The 16,308-nt window shown below is 29.6% G+C and overlaps 2 protein-coding genes across 2 annotated transcripts; both read right to left on the reverse strand.

Annotated features, from left to right (window-relative positions):
- Positions 1-3,763: 3,763 nt before the first annotated feature.
- Positions 3,764-5,987, reverse strand: LOC107166877 (uncharacterized). The gene is made up of 3 exons (XM_015515715.2): positions 5,811-5,987; positions 5,199-5,291; positions 3,764-4,090 (listed from the first exon to the last, which is right to left on the reverse strand). Exons 1-3 carry the CDS (start codon positions 5,862-5,864, stop codon positions 3,857-3,859), a joined length of 381 nt encoding a protein of 126 aa, XP_015371201.2. The 5' UTR covers positions 5,865-5,987; the 3' UTR covers positions 3,764-3,856.
- A 5,273-nt stretch (positions 5,988-11,260) lies between these two features.
- On the reverse strand, positions 11,261-14,138 carry LOC149056439 (uncharacterized). Its single transcript, XM_089227812.1, has one exon. The coding sequence runs from the start codon at positions 13,862-13,864 to the stop codon at positions 12,032-12,034; it is 1,833 nt and encodes a 610-aa protein (XP_089083938.1). The 5' UTR covers positions 13,865-14,138; the 3' UTR covers positions 11,261-12,031.
- Positions 14,139-16,308: the final 2,170 nt, after the last annotated feature.

Consider the following 16,308-nt stretch of genomic DNA (forward strand, 5'->3'; position numbering starts at 1 on the left):
TAACGGTATTGAACGATGGAAGTGCATTCGAAAACAATGCAAAGCATATATAAAAATTGGTAAGATAACTAAATTTATAATAATTAAAGAGCGGTTATTTAAGTTCTTTAATGCTTAAAATATAATGCTAATATGTTCTTAAAAACGCTAAAATATATATATATACGACTAAATTATGAAAATTATTAAGGACGGAATTAGTATATACTTTTTTTTAACTGGGACGGAATTGGTATATACCTTTTTTTTAACAGGGACGGAATTGGCATAAAAAAAGGTTCTCGGGACGGAACTCGGATGCAGCCAACTTATGAGGAACTTTGCATTAAATGTTCAAATATTTTGACTTGGCCGAAAAAATTTTATCGATATTTATAAACAAAATCTAATATTTCAAATGCCTATTAAAATCCTTAAAATAAGCGAAATATTTAGAAAAATTAAATTGTGTAAAGAAAATTCCATTTTATAGAACTGGTGAAATTTTCATGTATCTACGACTTATAAATTATGAATAGGTAGGTACCTAATAACAAATATTGAAAATCATTATTGTTACGCAATTTCATAAAAATTTGAAACTCAAATGCTTAAAATTTTTCCTATACTGATTCTTCGAGTTTTCTCTATAGCTACTTGAAGGAAAACATACAGAAAACTTAGTGTTGAATTTTTTAATCTTAAATAAAAACACAAAATTTTTTATGATTTTTAAACTACAAAATTACTTGCAGTTTCGACATATTTCAAAAATTAGAACTATAAGCACTTATAAAAAAAAATTGCTGTTACCTATAATATAGCTGAATATTACAAATTACAATCCTAGAGCGCGTTAGTTACTTTATCAGGGGGCATACTTATGTCGCGATTTTTGACACTAGTTGTCCCGTATTGTCATTTATAGTATTTGCTTTAAGTCTTGTCTTTTGCCATCATCTGAGACAGTGGCGTAACTACGGGGGGGGGGGGGGGGGGGTGTCGTATCCCCCCCATAACCTTTTTTTAAGACTGGTTAACTACATTCTCCTATGTACTTCTTTATCTAATAATATTATTATTTTTTATATATTATATATATTGAAATCAAATACCTGGACGAATTAATATTATTATAAATAGTCGATATTTTATACTTTATAGAAATAATACAAAAAACAAAACAAATCCTTTATGCTAGTAGTACATAAATACTTCGTACCTAGTTCGTTTTCAATGCAGCCACGCAAGTTTATAAGTATCACTATTGCAATATGTTTTGTGTATGTTTTGAGTTTGTTTATGCATTGTGTAGTGGTACAAAAATAAACCCCGAGCAGTAAAGTATTATTTTATCGTGGATCGACGACGCTCGACGATTATCAGATTATTTGATCTATATTAAAGACTGCCGTCATATCTATCCTGTCTTATCCTATCCTACTACTATTTTTCCGTAGTCCTATTGAACTAAAAATAACTTATCGATTTGTACAATTAATCGAAATTTATTCCATGTCTCATCTCTCATGTGTACATAAATATATTGCTCTGAATTCTGAAAGGTGCTTATAATAAATACTTTTGATTTTTTTTATGGGGAGGGGGTATAGGTAAAATGTTAAAACATTTTATCCCCCTCCCCCCCCCCAAAAAAAGTAGTATATATTTGTATGTTCACAGCCAGCTTTTCCACGGTAAAATTTTTTTTTCAAGCTGAAAATTCTCGCTTGGAGCACACTGACTTACCGCGTAACACAATACGGTGATTACACAAGATTGGTCACCTATTTGCCACTTGCACAAAAATATTTACCGTATCAACTATTTTTTCCGTTTTTAATTTTTTTTTAGTTAAATATCGCTGATTTTAAATTACAGGGAGATGTTGGTGGTTACGCTGTTCTAGTCTTAAAAATGTATAAAATAATTTATATGTTTAATTTCTACTGTTAAGTTGCAAGTTAATCATTTTGCATTTAGTTACTGCTGATGCGTCGTGTAATCTAGTTGTGTTTTTCAAGTTAGTATTTCAATATTACTAAAAAAATTAAAAAACGGAACAAATAGTTGATACGGTAAATATTTTTGTGTAAGCGGCAAATAGGTGGACAATCTTGTGTAATCACCGTATTGTGTTACGCGGTAAATCGGTGTGCTCCAAGTGAGAATTTTCCGCTTGAAAAAAAGCGTGGTTTTTACCGTGGAAAAGCTGGCTGTTAACATACAAATATATACTACTCACAAGCATAGCCAAATTACGCCACTGATCTGAGACGTGTGGTCGTCACGTCCGTAGTCCGTTCGCGTTCTTTGTGAACGTTGCGGCGAAACGCACAAGGTAGCGTTTTCACCGTTCGGTATATTAGGTACCGTTGTTTGCGGTGCACCGCGCGATTTGGTCCACTCGACTCGACCGTTTACAGTCGCATTGATTACAGTCGAGTGGTCAAGTAGTATTAACGCGTGTTCCGTCGACGCTGTCGTCTTCGTCCTCGACACTGATGGGATTATAGCCAAGCTGCTGTCCGTAACTCGTTGTCGCGCATTGTTAGTCGCGAATCGCGATGAGCATAGGCGCCAAGTACATGGGTGCTCGAGCACCCATTGAAAATATTCATTGGGTGCAGAGCACCCAATATAATTAAAATAGGTAAACCTTTATCACCACGTTCATTGTATGATATCAGTGGCTACAAAGAAAAACCACAGGATATAAAAATCTATTTCATCTATAATTCTGTGGCAAAACCTCGGAAGTCAAAATTAGAAAAAAAAAATTGGGGGTGGGTACAACCCATTACTCCCTCCCCGCCAATGCTTGCGCCACTGTTGTTTTACATTGGTAAGAGCACTCAATAGCTTTTTGAAAACCTGGCGCCTATGGCGATGAGTAGCAACGTGCGCTATTCATCGGTGTCACACACATTCGATATCAGCTGTTATATATCCTGTGAGGCATCGCCATCGTCGCCGCGACCGGCGCGTACGAATTACGTAATCCGGTCCATTGATTCGGCCAAATCATTCCGGCCGATTGTTGCTGATCGCCACCGTCCCTATCATCACCGCCGCGTTCACCTGCGGATCATCATCGCAGCCGCAGCCGTTTGCAGTCACCGCCGCCGCCGATACTCTGCCCTCCAGCGGCGCATGTGCCGTCCGGTAATCAGTAGTTATTATTATTGTTGATTTCGGTCAAAGAGACGTCTTTACCGGATTCATACATTTATTATCATTTGTGTATTTCATTATTGTTTTGTCTGGGCGTCATTAAGCGTTCCAATATACACTTATTATCACATTCAGTACATATATGATCATTTATCCCCGTCACCCTACTCACATCCAGCATCGTAAGCCTCCGTCTTTTATATTATTTATAGTTGCCCGGCCAAAGGCTAGCTACTAGCCGGGGACGCAACACTAAAAATGGTCAGAGTCGTTTGGGAAGCGACGGTTTCAACCTAAATTTAAACTTTAGATAAATAATTTTTTAAGTATAGTTATTTTAATAAGAATTTTAATTCTGAAGATTTATGTTTTTTAATAAAGTCGTCTATGACAAAAGCTGGGTCCACAAATCTATACTAAACATTTGATCCTTGATATACACTCTATCGTTTAAAACAAATTGCGTGGCAATCGGCCGAGTAGTATGACGTTGACACATTAACCTTAAAAGTTTACACCCAGCTATTTTTACATATTTATATAGTTACCTAAATACCTAATTTCATACTCTTGTTACACTTTTAAATTTTTAAAAATAGCATATAGTATGTAGAATATTAGTTATTATGATTTTATTGAATAACCGTAATACATTATTAACTGATGTGTTCAGAAAAAATGTAACCCGTCTGTTTCTTATGCATTAATTCGTGGTTATTGATTTGTTTTCATTGTTTGAACTAATTTTTTTTAAAATACGGCCTGTTAATCTAAATGGACTAAATTTTTTTGATAAATTTTTGATCCGTCCGAATATTTTGAAAAGTTTTCCGGTACGATTATTTTCTGATGTTTCTTCCTCGAGTTCTGTAGTTTTTCCATTTTTACTTCCAGCCGGAGTCAAATTTGGCTTCGGATTTAACTTCGGAAGTGCAGGCTTTAGTTTTTTTTTCATAACCGAAACATATAAATAGTTAATATTGAATTATATAGGAAGTGTGTTAATCAGTATATAAAAATATATTGAAAAATTGCAGAAGCCACTGATTTCGTTTTTCCACCTGTATACGAATATGAACTAGATAAAAATAGGTACCTATACTTACTTATCTTATTAGTTTTTACATATTTTGTTTTAAATGCATTTTGCAAATAACATTTCCAATAGGTCTGTATGATAGGTGCAGCTATAATAGCCATTTTGCTAATTTTCTGTAGATAATAGGCACAGTTATTCATTTCATATTCATAGTTATGATTGTTTAGAAACACCTTCCTATATCAACTTTAAATTAATATTACACAAAAATTGAAGTCTAACCTTATTATTATTAAAGGGAATTATGTACTTTAAGGTCACGTTGATTACCTATATGAAAGTCATTTAGAATATGAATACAATTATATAAAATACTGCAGAAGTACCTACCTATATAAATGTTATTTGCAGCGTGTACAAATTTTGAGAAATAAACTTGTCAACATAATAGATTATGAAAAGTATTACATCTGGAGTTTTTTTTTTTAAAGTATATTAACCGCAATAGTTAGGTAATATATTATATTTTAACGTAATTAAATGTAGCTACATTCCATGGAATGTCATGATAACATCACTACACCAGTAGTGATTTAAAGGTATCTATATGACAAATTTACTGTACTAACACAGAGGCAATAAATATATATTTAAGTAACCAAATATGGGAGGGGGAACTTAATTTGCCGTTCAAACCTGATTATAGTTATTAATTATCATACTGATACCTAACCGTACAAAAATTGGCTTTGGACCAGTCACATAGAAGGCTCAACACATTTTTAAACATAATAAAGCTTTTTTATGTTAACTCATTAAACTATCAATGCTAGAAAGTCGTATGGCATTCCAAAAATGGCTGGAAAAACGAAATCAGTGTAGTTAACTTGCTGGCACTACTATGAAATATAAATTACTGTCTGCTTTCCTGAACGCTTAACTTCATCTATGATGTGATTAATCACAAATCATAAATGCAATTTAGGAATTTTTTTATACAAATTACCTTTTGTTGATTTGGATTAATACCCCGTGGTCTAACTTTCATATCTCTTGCAGGAGATGGATTCCGTAAATTTGCTGGCGGACAAGTTATAAACTAAATTTCCAACAAAAACTACAGTTTAGTAAATATAAACCATATTAAACAAAAAACATAGGTTTATTCCTAGCTATGTATAACTAAATACATAATTATTAGATTAGTTTATTATGATACAATTTTACTTAATTAATTTAATAAAATGAATATTCATTTTTTTTAACCAAGGACGAGTTAAAACAAATTATTACTTATGATTATTCAAACAAAAAATGATAGCAAATAGTTATGCTATGCTGTTATCTATCCATTATTTTAATCATTTGTTTGTTCCAACTAATTTATTATATTGTTAAATTCAAGGTAAGAAATGGTATACGTGTCTAATTTTTTTTGCCAATTTTTCGTATTTGAAAAAAGATTTAAATATCTCAAGGATATCGAGGCACACGGGCAGCTAGTATATAATATAATACATTTATATGGCACATTAAATAAAGATACCTACATATTATCTTAGGAAACGAAAATCAGCTGAAAAGTGTAATAAATATTATAAAATGTGACAAAACTTACATGAACCAAACAACCAATCACCATAATTGGTAAAACTATCCGTTTAGAAAACATTTCGTGTCAGTGTTTGTACAGAATTCAAAAAAATAGAAATTTAGAAAACTGTATTATAATTTTATTTATTTTGTATATAGAAAACTAAAACCGACGACTGTGGGTAATCGTCACGGGTTATACTGTTATTATATATGTTATTATAGTATTCGTTAGACCTATCCGTAAATACGGTAATTAGTATATTCAAACATAAAAAACAAGTGTCGCAGATAGTGGTAAATAAAAGGTATATTATAGTATAATGCATACAATATCCTAATTATTATTTAAGGTATAGGGAAAAAAATTAAAAACTTTTAATAGTAATTGGTTTTTGCTTACTGACGCTTCTAAAATATAGTTATTAGAACTTGTTTAATCATCCACAGGTGATAATGACGACACAGGTTATTTTGACCTATTTATATTCGTATATATATAATAAAATACAAAAAACCGCACAGGCATAAATTTATTTTTAGGTTTGTCGCTGTTAAGTTAAATTAAATGTTTATGAGCGTTTGAAATTTAAATTTTTACAACATTGGATTTTCACTAAATTTCTTATTTAGCGATTTTCTTATTTTAGTGTGACTCTAAAACAAATGACCTCAGATAATTGAAATTTTCACTAAATGTTTATATAGGCATTTTCTATATTTGATAACATTTTCAAAATGTTTTGATTAGTTTTGAGCTGTTTACTGACATTTTAATTTTTCAACTTTTTAGTTTTTTTCTATCAATGTAAATATTATTTTATTGGTTGGGTCAAAAAGCTTTACATTTTAATACAAGGCTTCCAACATATTTTTTTCAATATCTAGCTGTTTCAAAATATTTAAAAAAATAGGTACGATTTTTTTTATAAGCATCTAAAGTTCAAATTTTTACTAAATACGTAAAAATTACGGCAATGTTCAAATTATCTTAGATATAAATTCATATAGGTAAACTGTTCTTTTTAAATCTGAGATTTAAAAATTTAATTCAAGATTCCTTATAAGTTTTTCTACCTTTATCAAAAAAAAAATGTCCACTGCTAATATTTTAATAAGTATCAATAATAAGTAATATCCGAGACAGATAAACTATCTCCGCTCAGAATCGTTTTTCGTATACAATGGTAATTATTATAATTATATCATTGGATTCAAATTTAATTCCATCCATTACAGTTACCCACTTGTAATTTACTGTACAGCAGAGCGACATCCACTTTCCCGCTTTTTTATGTACCTATATATATTGTTGTCAGGGTATATTTCATAGGAACTAAATATATATTTTTTAATTGCGGCTTAAATATATTTTATTCATTCCTACCATTTTCAGATCAAGTACTAGAAATATAATTGGATATTATATTAAAATATTAGTGCAGATCAAAATATTATTGGTTTTAATTAGTGAAAATCTAAAAACTATACAAACGCATTTTTTTAATAGTTATTTTAAGTTCAAATTTGGACGAAATTATACATACTAAATAATAACCAATAATAACAATTTTAGTTATATTGTTGTAATATTTAAAAAATATTATTCATGGGTAATTGAAATTTCTGGAGTACACACTTGTGACTGCTAGGACATATTTCTCATGCACCGAGAGTCATGTGGCCGCCTTAAACACTTCTCACGGTTGGTACCTTATGAGTGGCTGATACTTAGTTGATGTAATAATAATGTGTGGTGTGCGTCGGTGTGAGTTGACTTTAGTTGACACCTTAACCATGGCCCATGGGCAGTGCCGGCCCAAGATACGGGCGAACCGGTCGGTTGCCAGGGGCGCTACTTTTTAGGGGAGCTTTTAATATACGAATATATTTTATAAATTTTAACGTAATATTTATTCAAATTGACAAAAATATAGCTAAATGACTAAATTATCTATGACACTTTCCAGTTTTTATTATTATATAACAAATAATTACAAAATAATATACAATGATATATTATATTATAATCATTAACTCGGGAAAACCAAAAAAGTATGTGTTACAGCCGACGCGTCTATAAATTGTATCCAAATAAGTTTTGCAATCCTTTACCTATCCATAAATATAATAATTTTAAACAAAATATTATGTAGGTATAAGTACTCGTATAAAAAGTATTAAATGTATTATGGAGCATTTGATTAAGGGCGCCTTTCAAAAAATTGCCCGGGGCGTAAAAATGCCTTGGGCCCGCCTTTCCCATGGGTACCGGAGGGGAGCGATGTGTGCGACTGCCACACAGGTGCGGTCATCGATCGTCGGAGACTAAGGTACGCGTGATAAGTTGTCTTATCGCACGTCGCGCTCGCAATCATAGGCGTGCGCACGGGTGCAGCAGATTGTTCATATGCTGCATCTGCCACATTTTTTGGGCCGATTGATTAGTCTATGGGCCGGTCGGGGCAATTCATTATTTAATAATTTAATATAAATTATAATAATTAATAAGTAAATAAAATTGATGTGAACCATAAATAATATAATTATTTTATATTATAACTAATAAAGTCTGATAGTAATTGTAACTTGGTGTTTTCAAAAACAGTGAACAAATGTTTCCTAAAAATTTTGTATGTGAACATTTGTTAATTGTTAAAAAAAAAAAAATGATATTATTATAACCACTTAGGTAACAATAACACTGCCTGTGTATAATATGATCAATAATTATAATTTTGACTATTCAACATTTATTTGGCCGATATATTGTAATATATTGTAATATAATACTTCCACATGACCTCGTAGTGTCTCGAAATTATTTACATAAAAACGTTATTGCTGCGTAAAATAATAAAATAATAACTGAACATTAAACGGTAAACATAATACGAAATACTATTATCTTGCTCGATAACTCACGCTAAAATAATTATTATATGAACATACGTTTCACGCAAAAAAAAAAACTGACATCGTTTAAAAGTTATATTTTTTTTGTTTTAATCACAAGCACTTTAACATCATGGTAAATTTTTAATTTTGGCGCACATCTGGTCTGAGTATAATTATACATACAAACATATTAGTGCTTGGAGAATTCACATCACTCTCGATTAATCTCGAACGAAAAAACAAAAATAAAATAAAACATTATAGCGTTACAATGTGGTAACCACAATTTAATCAATTGACATTAAGTGATTAATACGTGCATTGATTAAATATACATGTATATTTAATCAATGATACGTGGTAACCGTTAATATATTATATTGTTACACTAGCATTATTTTTTTTCTCTGGTACCTAATACAACCTAGTTCAAGTTGTAATAGTGAATTTTAAAAAATTCTGTGAAGACGATTGTCACACAAATTTTGATGTTTACTGCTATAATAATCCATGAGAGTTTTACTAGTTTGATCATTATATCAGATAATAATATGACAATGCTGCGATAATCTACTAATTATTTTTTGTTAATAATAACTAATTAGTTTATTTTGATTATTTCCACAGGAAAATATTCTTGTGATCATTGGATACCTAGTTACCATATAAAATACATTTTCTTTGAATATTTTCACTGATTTAGGTATTTATTTTTCAGAAGTTTGTATCGCAATGAATCAGATTCCGCAACAACCGTAAACACCCTTGAATATCTGAACCTCCGAAACCAACAAAATTAGAAATTATAAAACATTTATGTTATTCAAAAAAACTATGAAGTTTTTATCATTACAATTTTTTATGATACGTATTTTGTATTTATTTTTTGTTTACTTCAATTTTTTTAGTTTTTAAATAACTAATTTTTATTTTGAGTATATTATACAATATATCAAATACATCATAACTCATAACTTTTAATTAAGTGAAATAATTATCAGTAAGTTATTAGTATATACATGAACATTTTGTAATCAAAATAATCATAGTTAGCTACTGCTTTTATAAACTCCATGATACAGAATTCCAAGCTGACTCTCAAATTCCAAGCTTGCGTAGTTTGATAAACTGGAATAAATGTGTACTTACATTAAACCTAACCTTTAAGATTTTAAATTTAGTGGATAAATTACCACGCAATTTTTTATAATTGTTATTCATTGCACATAAAATAATTAATTTTTAATGACAATAAACTCAAGATTTTGGTTTCGTACTGGTTAAAGAAAATTGAATACACAAAATCTAGAGGAAATCAAAATTCATTATTTTGTGTCTAAATCCGATGGTTTGTTTTTTTTTGTCCTTCGAAAAATCGTGAAAACTAACCAAGAACGTCAATATATCATCACAAAATAAACATCAACTAGAAATAAGATAAATATTCAATGAGTAACGACATAGGTGTCGTAATTTAAAATAACTATTATTCCAGCTTCAATTATTTTATAACTATTATATTATAACAATCGGTTTCGTTTATTTAAAAAAAAAAAATTTCACGGTTTACCATTTATTGTGCTGTACTCTTTCAATACAATTTATTTTATTTTACTTCGTAAATTTATTTTTATACTGTACGTTATATTATTAGTTCGTAAAATAAATACCTAATGAAAACAACTACATATGCTTAAAAAAAATTCGGGATAAAAAATCATATAGGTACAATGTTTATGGATATAATATTTAATTGGAAATTCTGACATAGTCTTACTGTTTTGGATATTTGCAGTCTTTATATTAAAAGTATATTAATGACAAACATATTTTGTATAGCTCACACTGTATATCGTATAAAAGTTGGATTTAAAGCAGAGTAGAATAATCACAAGAGGATTGTAGGATGGTTAGACAAAATTACAAGGGATTCAAAAAAGACAATGATGGTTAAACGCTTTATTAAAGTCTATAAAATTTGTTTAAATTGACGGTTAATAGTGGACTTTTTCAAGTTTAAAGCTGTGTTGGTTATCTGCGTTATCCGGTACACGAGATTGAGATTTCCCCGAAAATAGGAATAAATATGGATTTAAAAAGTTTAGCTGGCTGAGGTAAAATAAATAAATAAATATAGCCTATAGGTGTATGATTAGTAGGATCATCAGCTTTAAAAAGGAAGTTGATGAAACAAATACTATGTGGACTAGGGTGGTCCTTATTTTTGAACTTTGAAATTGTTGGTGTAGGACCCCCTCACTTTTTTCATTGTTATGAGAAAATCATTTTGGTTAATTTTGGTCGTGACTACTCACTCCCTTCCCGTGCCCCTGGGGGGTTGAAAAATAGCCAACAAGGGTAGTTTTATCATTTTGTCGACCTAACTAAATAAATATGATACCTAGCGAAAAAATGTATAGAATTTAAATTGTAGAACGTAAAGTTTTCAATAAAAAGTTAAAGTATATTATTTATTGTAAGTCTATTACTTTCGAAGAAAAATAACAAAGTACAACATTAAAATTTTTTTTTACCAAATTGATAATTTGTAGTTATTTGAATATATTTGTTGAACGGATGAAATTATAAAAAAACATTTTCTATAAAAGTTATGTAAAATTAAATTTCTCATTAAAAAGGTTATATGTAAAATATTTATTGGATCCTTCATTGCATTGTTTGAGTCAGATTTATTAAATATTATAAATACTAAGATAAAAAAAAAACAGTCATCTTCTAATAAATACATAAAAAAAATATGTTTCTATGCTAATTAATACTAAACTAAACATGTTTTAATACAATTTACACACTTAATTCTTAAATATATATCAAACCAATTATTATTAACTATTTATATTAATTTGAACAATCTTATTTATAAAATTATAATGGGTTTTTCAAATTATTTTTTTTGCAGTCTGGATAATGGCTACGATAGTCACTGACTACTTGCAGTACTAATTGTTTTTGTTCTTCGTTTTTTGTTAACAAATTGTTGTAGTCTTCAATGAGTTTTATACCTCTTTCCGCCGCATCATTTACAACATTTAGTTTCTTTACAATATCAAAAGCATTTTTATAAGATTCGTCAAGAGGCCAAGTAGAAGGATCTTTTTGAAAGAAACTAATATCAAAATTGAATCTATTAAAAAATTCATTAGTTTCACTTGATATAAAATGTTCAATTTTATATTTCATAAAATACGCAATAAATTGGTCATTTACTTGAACTCGTTTACACATTCCAGGTGATTCTTTCTCAAGTTTAAGATTTTTAACCATTTTTTTTTTTTGTTTCAACTGATATATTGATATCAAAAAAAGCTAAACCAACTGATTCAAGACTTAAATACCATAAATGATTTTTAAATTTATTAAATGAAACTCTTGATATACTATCATCAATTGTTTTATAGTTATAAAGTTTTTTAATAAAATATTAAGATCATTATAAGGTGCAGTCGAAGCTAACGTTGCATCAAACCAAGCTTCAATATATACTAAGACCAAAAATATTGAAATGTCACATAACCCTTTCTCTTCTATTTTTGTTAATTTAAATTCATAGCGAAATAAATATATTTTTAGACAATATATTGCCTTAGCCATCCACCTTGTGTGGTGAAAAGCTCCTGGTAAACGGAATGTCTGGTTAGCACCGTGACCAAGGAAAAACAATGTTAGTTCTAATAACTCTCTATAGTCATCACGTGGTTGATTTTCAGACAATTTTGATTTGGCATAAAAAACAATATGGTTAATATAAGGTTTGAGGATTTCATTTACTTTTTTATTTTCAATACCTGGTTTAAATTTCGTTTTGTCTATATTTTTCCACTCTTTTTGAAATCTTTTAAAAATGGGTACATCGCAACCTACTGACTTACTCATTTTTTCGTCAAAAACACTACGAAGAACGATTTCAAAAATGTGGTGACGGCATGGCAAATATAGTAAATTTTTTTCCAAAAGTTGTTCCAATAATATGCATGTACCATTTAGTCGACCAGTGTTTACCGCAGTTGTATCGAAACTTAATGCTTTTATCGATTTTTGAATATTCCAATTTAATAATGTATCATAAATTGCAGACGCCTGCTCTTTTCCTGTACCACATTCTAACTCTGGTATTGCAATAAATGTCTCTACATCTCCATTCGTAATAATCACTGAAAGTCTGTCAATAATATTCTTACCTGTTAGAGCCGGAAGTAGTTTACCATCCCAATGTAAAACAGCAGCATTTAAATTTATTTCTTTAAATTTGTTTTTAATAATATCTGCTCTTTCTTGACGCAAATTCATTCGACAACGACGAATAGACGATCTATTAATTATTAGATCATTTATATCATGTCCTAATGCTTCAGAAAGTACTATCAAAATATGAACAGCGTCTCTATCACTTATTTTGCATTTATCTAAAGCCCCGACAACTTTTGGAGTGATAATATTAGTTTTACCTCTTTTTGTTGGTGATATAGGCTTCACACTGATGTCTGTATTTGCATTGACAATATCCATATCCATATTTTCATCTTCGGCACTACTAGAAGATAATTCTAATACCTCCACATTTTTTATTAAATTCACATTGTTCTGTTGTCTTATATGTTCTGCCTCTCTCCGTTTTTTAATTCGAGCTTCTTTCCGCTGCATTTCATAATCAACTCCATACATAAAACCCGGCCGTCCAACTCTTCGCTGATTTATTAGGAACTGTTTATCTTCTTCTATTTTTAAAATATTTAGTGCATCTATGTGTGCTATATCGAAGATATTATGTAGATTAGAAATAAATTTTTGTTCTTTTATTTTGTGGCTCGCCGTTGTTCTTCCTGCATGTTTTTGTAATTCTCTCCATTCATTATATAACATTTCTACTTTATTGATACAAATTTTATCCGTTTTAGTGGGTATTCGTGCTTTCTCCCAAAATATCAACACTTCTTTTATTACAAGCTTTGCACTATCTCTTACATTAAGTTTTACAACGCGTAGATTGAAGAATAAAGTTCTTAATACTTGAACATTAGACGGTAATTTGCTTCCAGTTATTGCATTAGTATAATGATCGACTAAATATATTTTATCACGTAATATTCTAGCAGCCATTATTAATCTTAAAAAGAACTTAAAAAGAACAATAAATAGAAATAGGTATAAACTATTAAACATATAGAATAAAATTAGAGCTGTTCAAATATTAAACAACGTGACGACGTTGGGACACTCGTACTGTACTAACATACGCTCCACAGTAACTGAGAAATACGTATAAAATCAACTTATTTTATCATACCCATTAAATAATGGACATGATAAGATAAGATAAAACTATTAAACACTCATACTTTGTATCTAATCATATCTCGTACCTATTAAAAGGTATTTATAGTAAATTACTTAACTGAAATTAATATAACAAAATTATAATTTTCTTCAATAATATTAAAATATGTTACAATAGTCCGGTATAACAATAAAATGGACAACTATATGAACTTTTTACTTATAACCTTTTTAATGAGAAATTTAATTTTACATAACTTTTATAGAAAATGTTTTTTTATAATTTCATCCGTTCAACAAATATATTCAAATAACTACAAATTATCAATTTGGTAAAAAAAAATTTTAATGTTGTACTTTGTTATTTTTCTTCGAAAGTAATAGACTTACAATAAATAATATACTTTAACTTTTTATTGAAAACTTTACGTTCTACAATTTAAGTTCTATACATTTTTTCGCTAGGTATCATATTTATTTAGTTAGGTCGACAAAATGATAAAACTACCCTTGTTGGCTATTTTTCAACCCCCCAGGGGCACGGGAAGGGAGTGAGTAGTCACGACCAAAATTAACCAAAATTATTTTCTTATAACAATGAAAAAAATGAGGGGGTCTTACATTAAAAATATAAATATTTTTTTCTTACTTCTATAAATAAGGACCACCCTAATGTGGACAATACAATAGTCGTGGGCCTGATCGTATATCAGCTCAATTTTTATTTGGTATCAGGGCACAGTTAAAATATCCTCTATTGTTCTTGTTTAACCTCGCATTAGCTGAAGGTATATTTCCATCAATATGGAAAACGAGCCAGGTAAAACCTATTTATAAATCAGGAGATCCAGGGTCAATATCAGTGGGGGATCCAGGATTAAATTTTTTTTTTCTTGGGGGGGGGGGCATAGTTTAAAATGCAAATCTTAAATTTTTTCTTAAACATTTTAAAACTATAATAGCAATATAAAAATGGATTAGTGAGAATCGTCTTACAAATAAAATAAGATAAGATAGCGATGGCCAGTAGGAACGATACATGGCAAAAATAGCCGGTCTGCCGTCTGCGTTAAGGCGAAATGCCTTTATACCCGCATAATAAAAGTAATAGTAATATGTTTGGGAGAATTTCTTATATTATGATAATATAATAATAATATAAAATATATGTAATGATAATATTGCTTAAATTATAATATAATGTGTTTGAGCGAAACAATATAAAAGATAAAATTATAAAAATTAATAATAAAAAATAATAAAACCTAACTTATGCCAATGGGGGGGGGGGGGGGCGAGGCCCTACGGGCCCCCCTTAAATCCGCCACTGGTCAGTATCTAATTATCGTCCAATTTTTGCTTAACCTCTAATTGGTAAACTATTCAAAAAGATTGTCCATAAATGTATTGAACGTAGATTTAGACTAGTTTTATCAACAAATCAACATGGGTTTTACGGCGGTCGTTCCACAACAACTATAGTGCCTTAGAATTCTCTGCGTTTATCAGGGATATCTTCAAAAACATGAGTCAAGTTGATGTGATATTCACTGATAATGCTTTCGACTCAATAAACCATATAGTGTTAATTGATATCCTGGATAGATTGGGTGTAGGTGAACCTTTGCTCTCCTGGTTCAAATCCTATATAACCGGTCGACGACAGTTTGTATCCTTATTTAATCAAAAATCCACGGAGTATCTTATCACTTCTGGAGGGAGTCACACAAGGCGGGCACTTGTCTCCACTTTTATTTAATATTCTAATAAATACTTTATACGAATCTGTTGACAGCAAATTGCTATTATTTGCGGATGATGTAAAATTATTTAATTGCGTTCAATCTGAGAGTGATGCTAATTCGTTAGAAGAACCGTTGAATAATAAGTTAGTCCATTGGTGTAATACAGTTGGGTTAGAGCTGGCCATCCATAAATGTATGCTATGCCTTTAGTTAATAGTCAAACTAATTAAACTATTTTTCTAATTTAGGTTTTCGTTTCCCACTATGTAATATTGTATAATTTTAATTTATTGATACTCAATATGTTATATGTATATATATAATATAAATATATAATATATATATATATATATATATATATATATATATATATATATATATATATATATATATATATATATATATATGTTATAATGTATTTTCATTAATAAGTAATATATTGTAAAAGCTGTATGGCGTTTAAAAATACCTAATTAAAATACCTTTTTTGAGGTACCATTAAAAATAAGCGAAAAATTAACGGATTATTCAAATATAATTGTTATTTATTTACTATACTATAGGTATTAGTATCTTTGTTTGTAA

The sequence above is a fragment of the Diuraphis noxia genome, unplaced genomic scaffold (genome assembly GCF_037042655.1).
Source record: "Diuraphis noxia isolate RWA-SAM2 unplaced genomic scaffold, SU_Dnox_SAM2 contig0004, whole genome shotgun sequence".
In the NCBI taxonomy this organism is placed as follows: Eukaryota; Metazoa; Arthropoda; class Insecta; order Hemiptera; family Aphididae; genus Diuraphis; species Diuraphis noxia.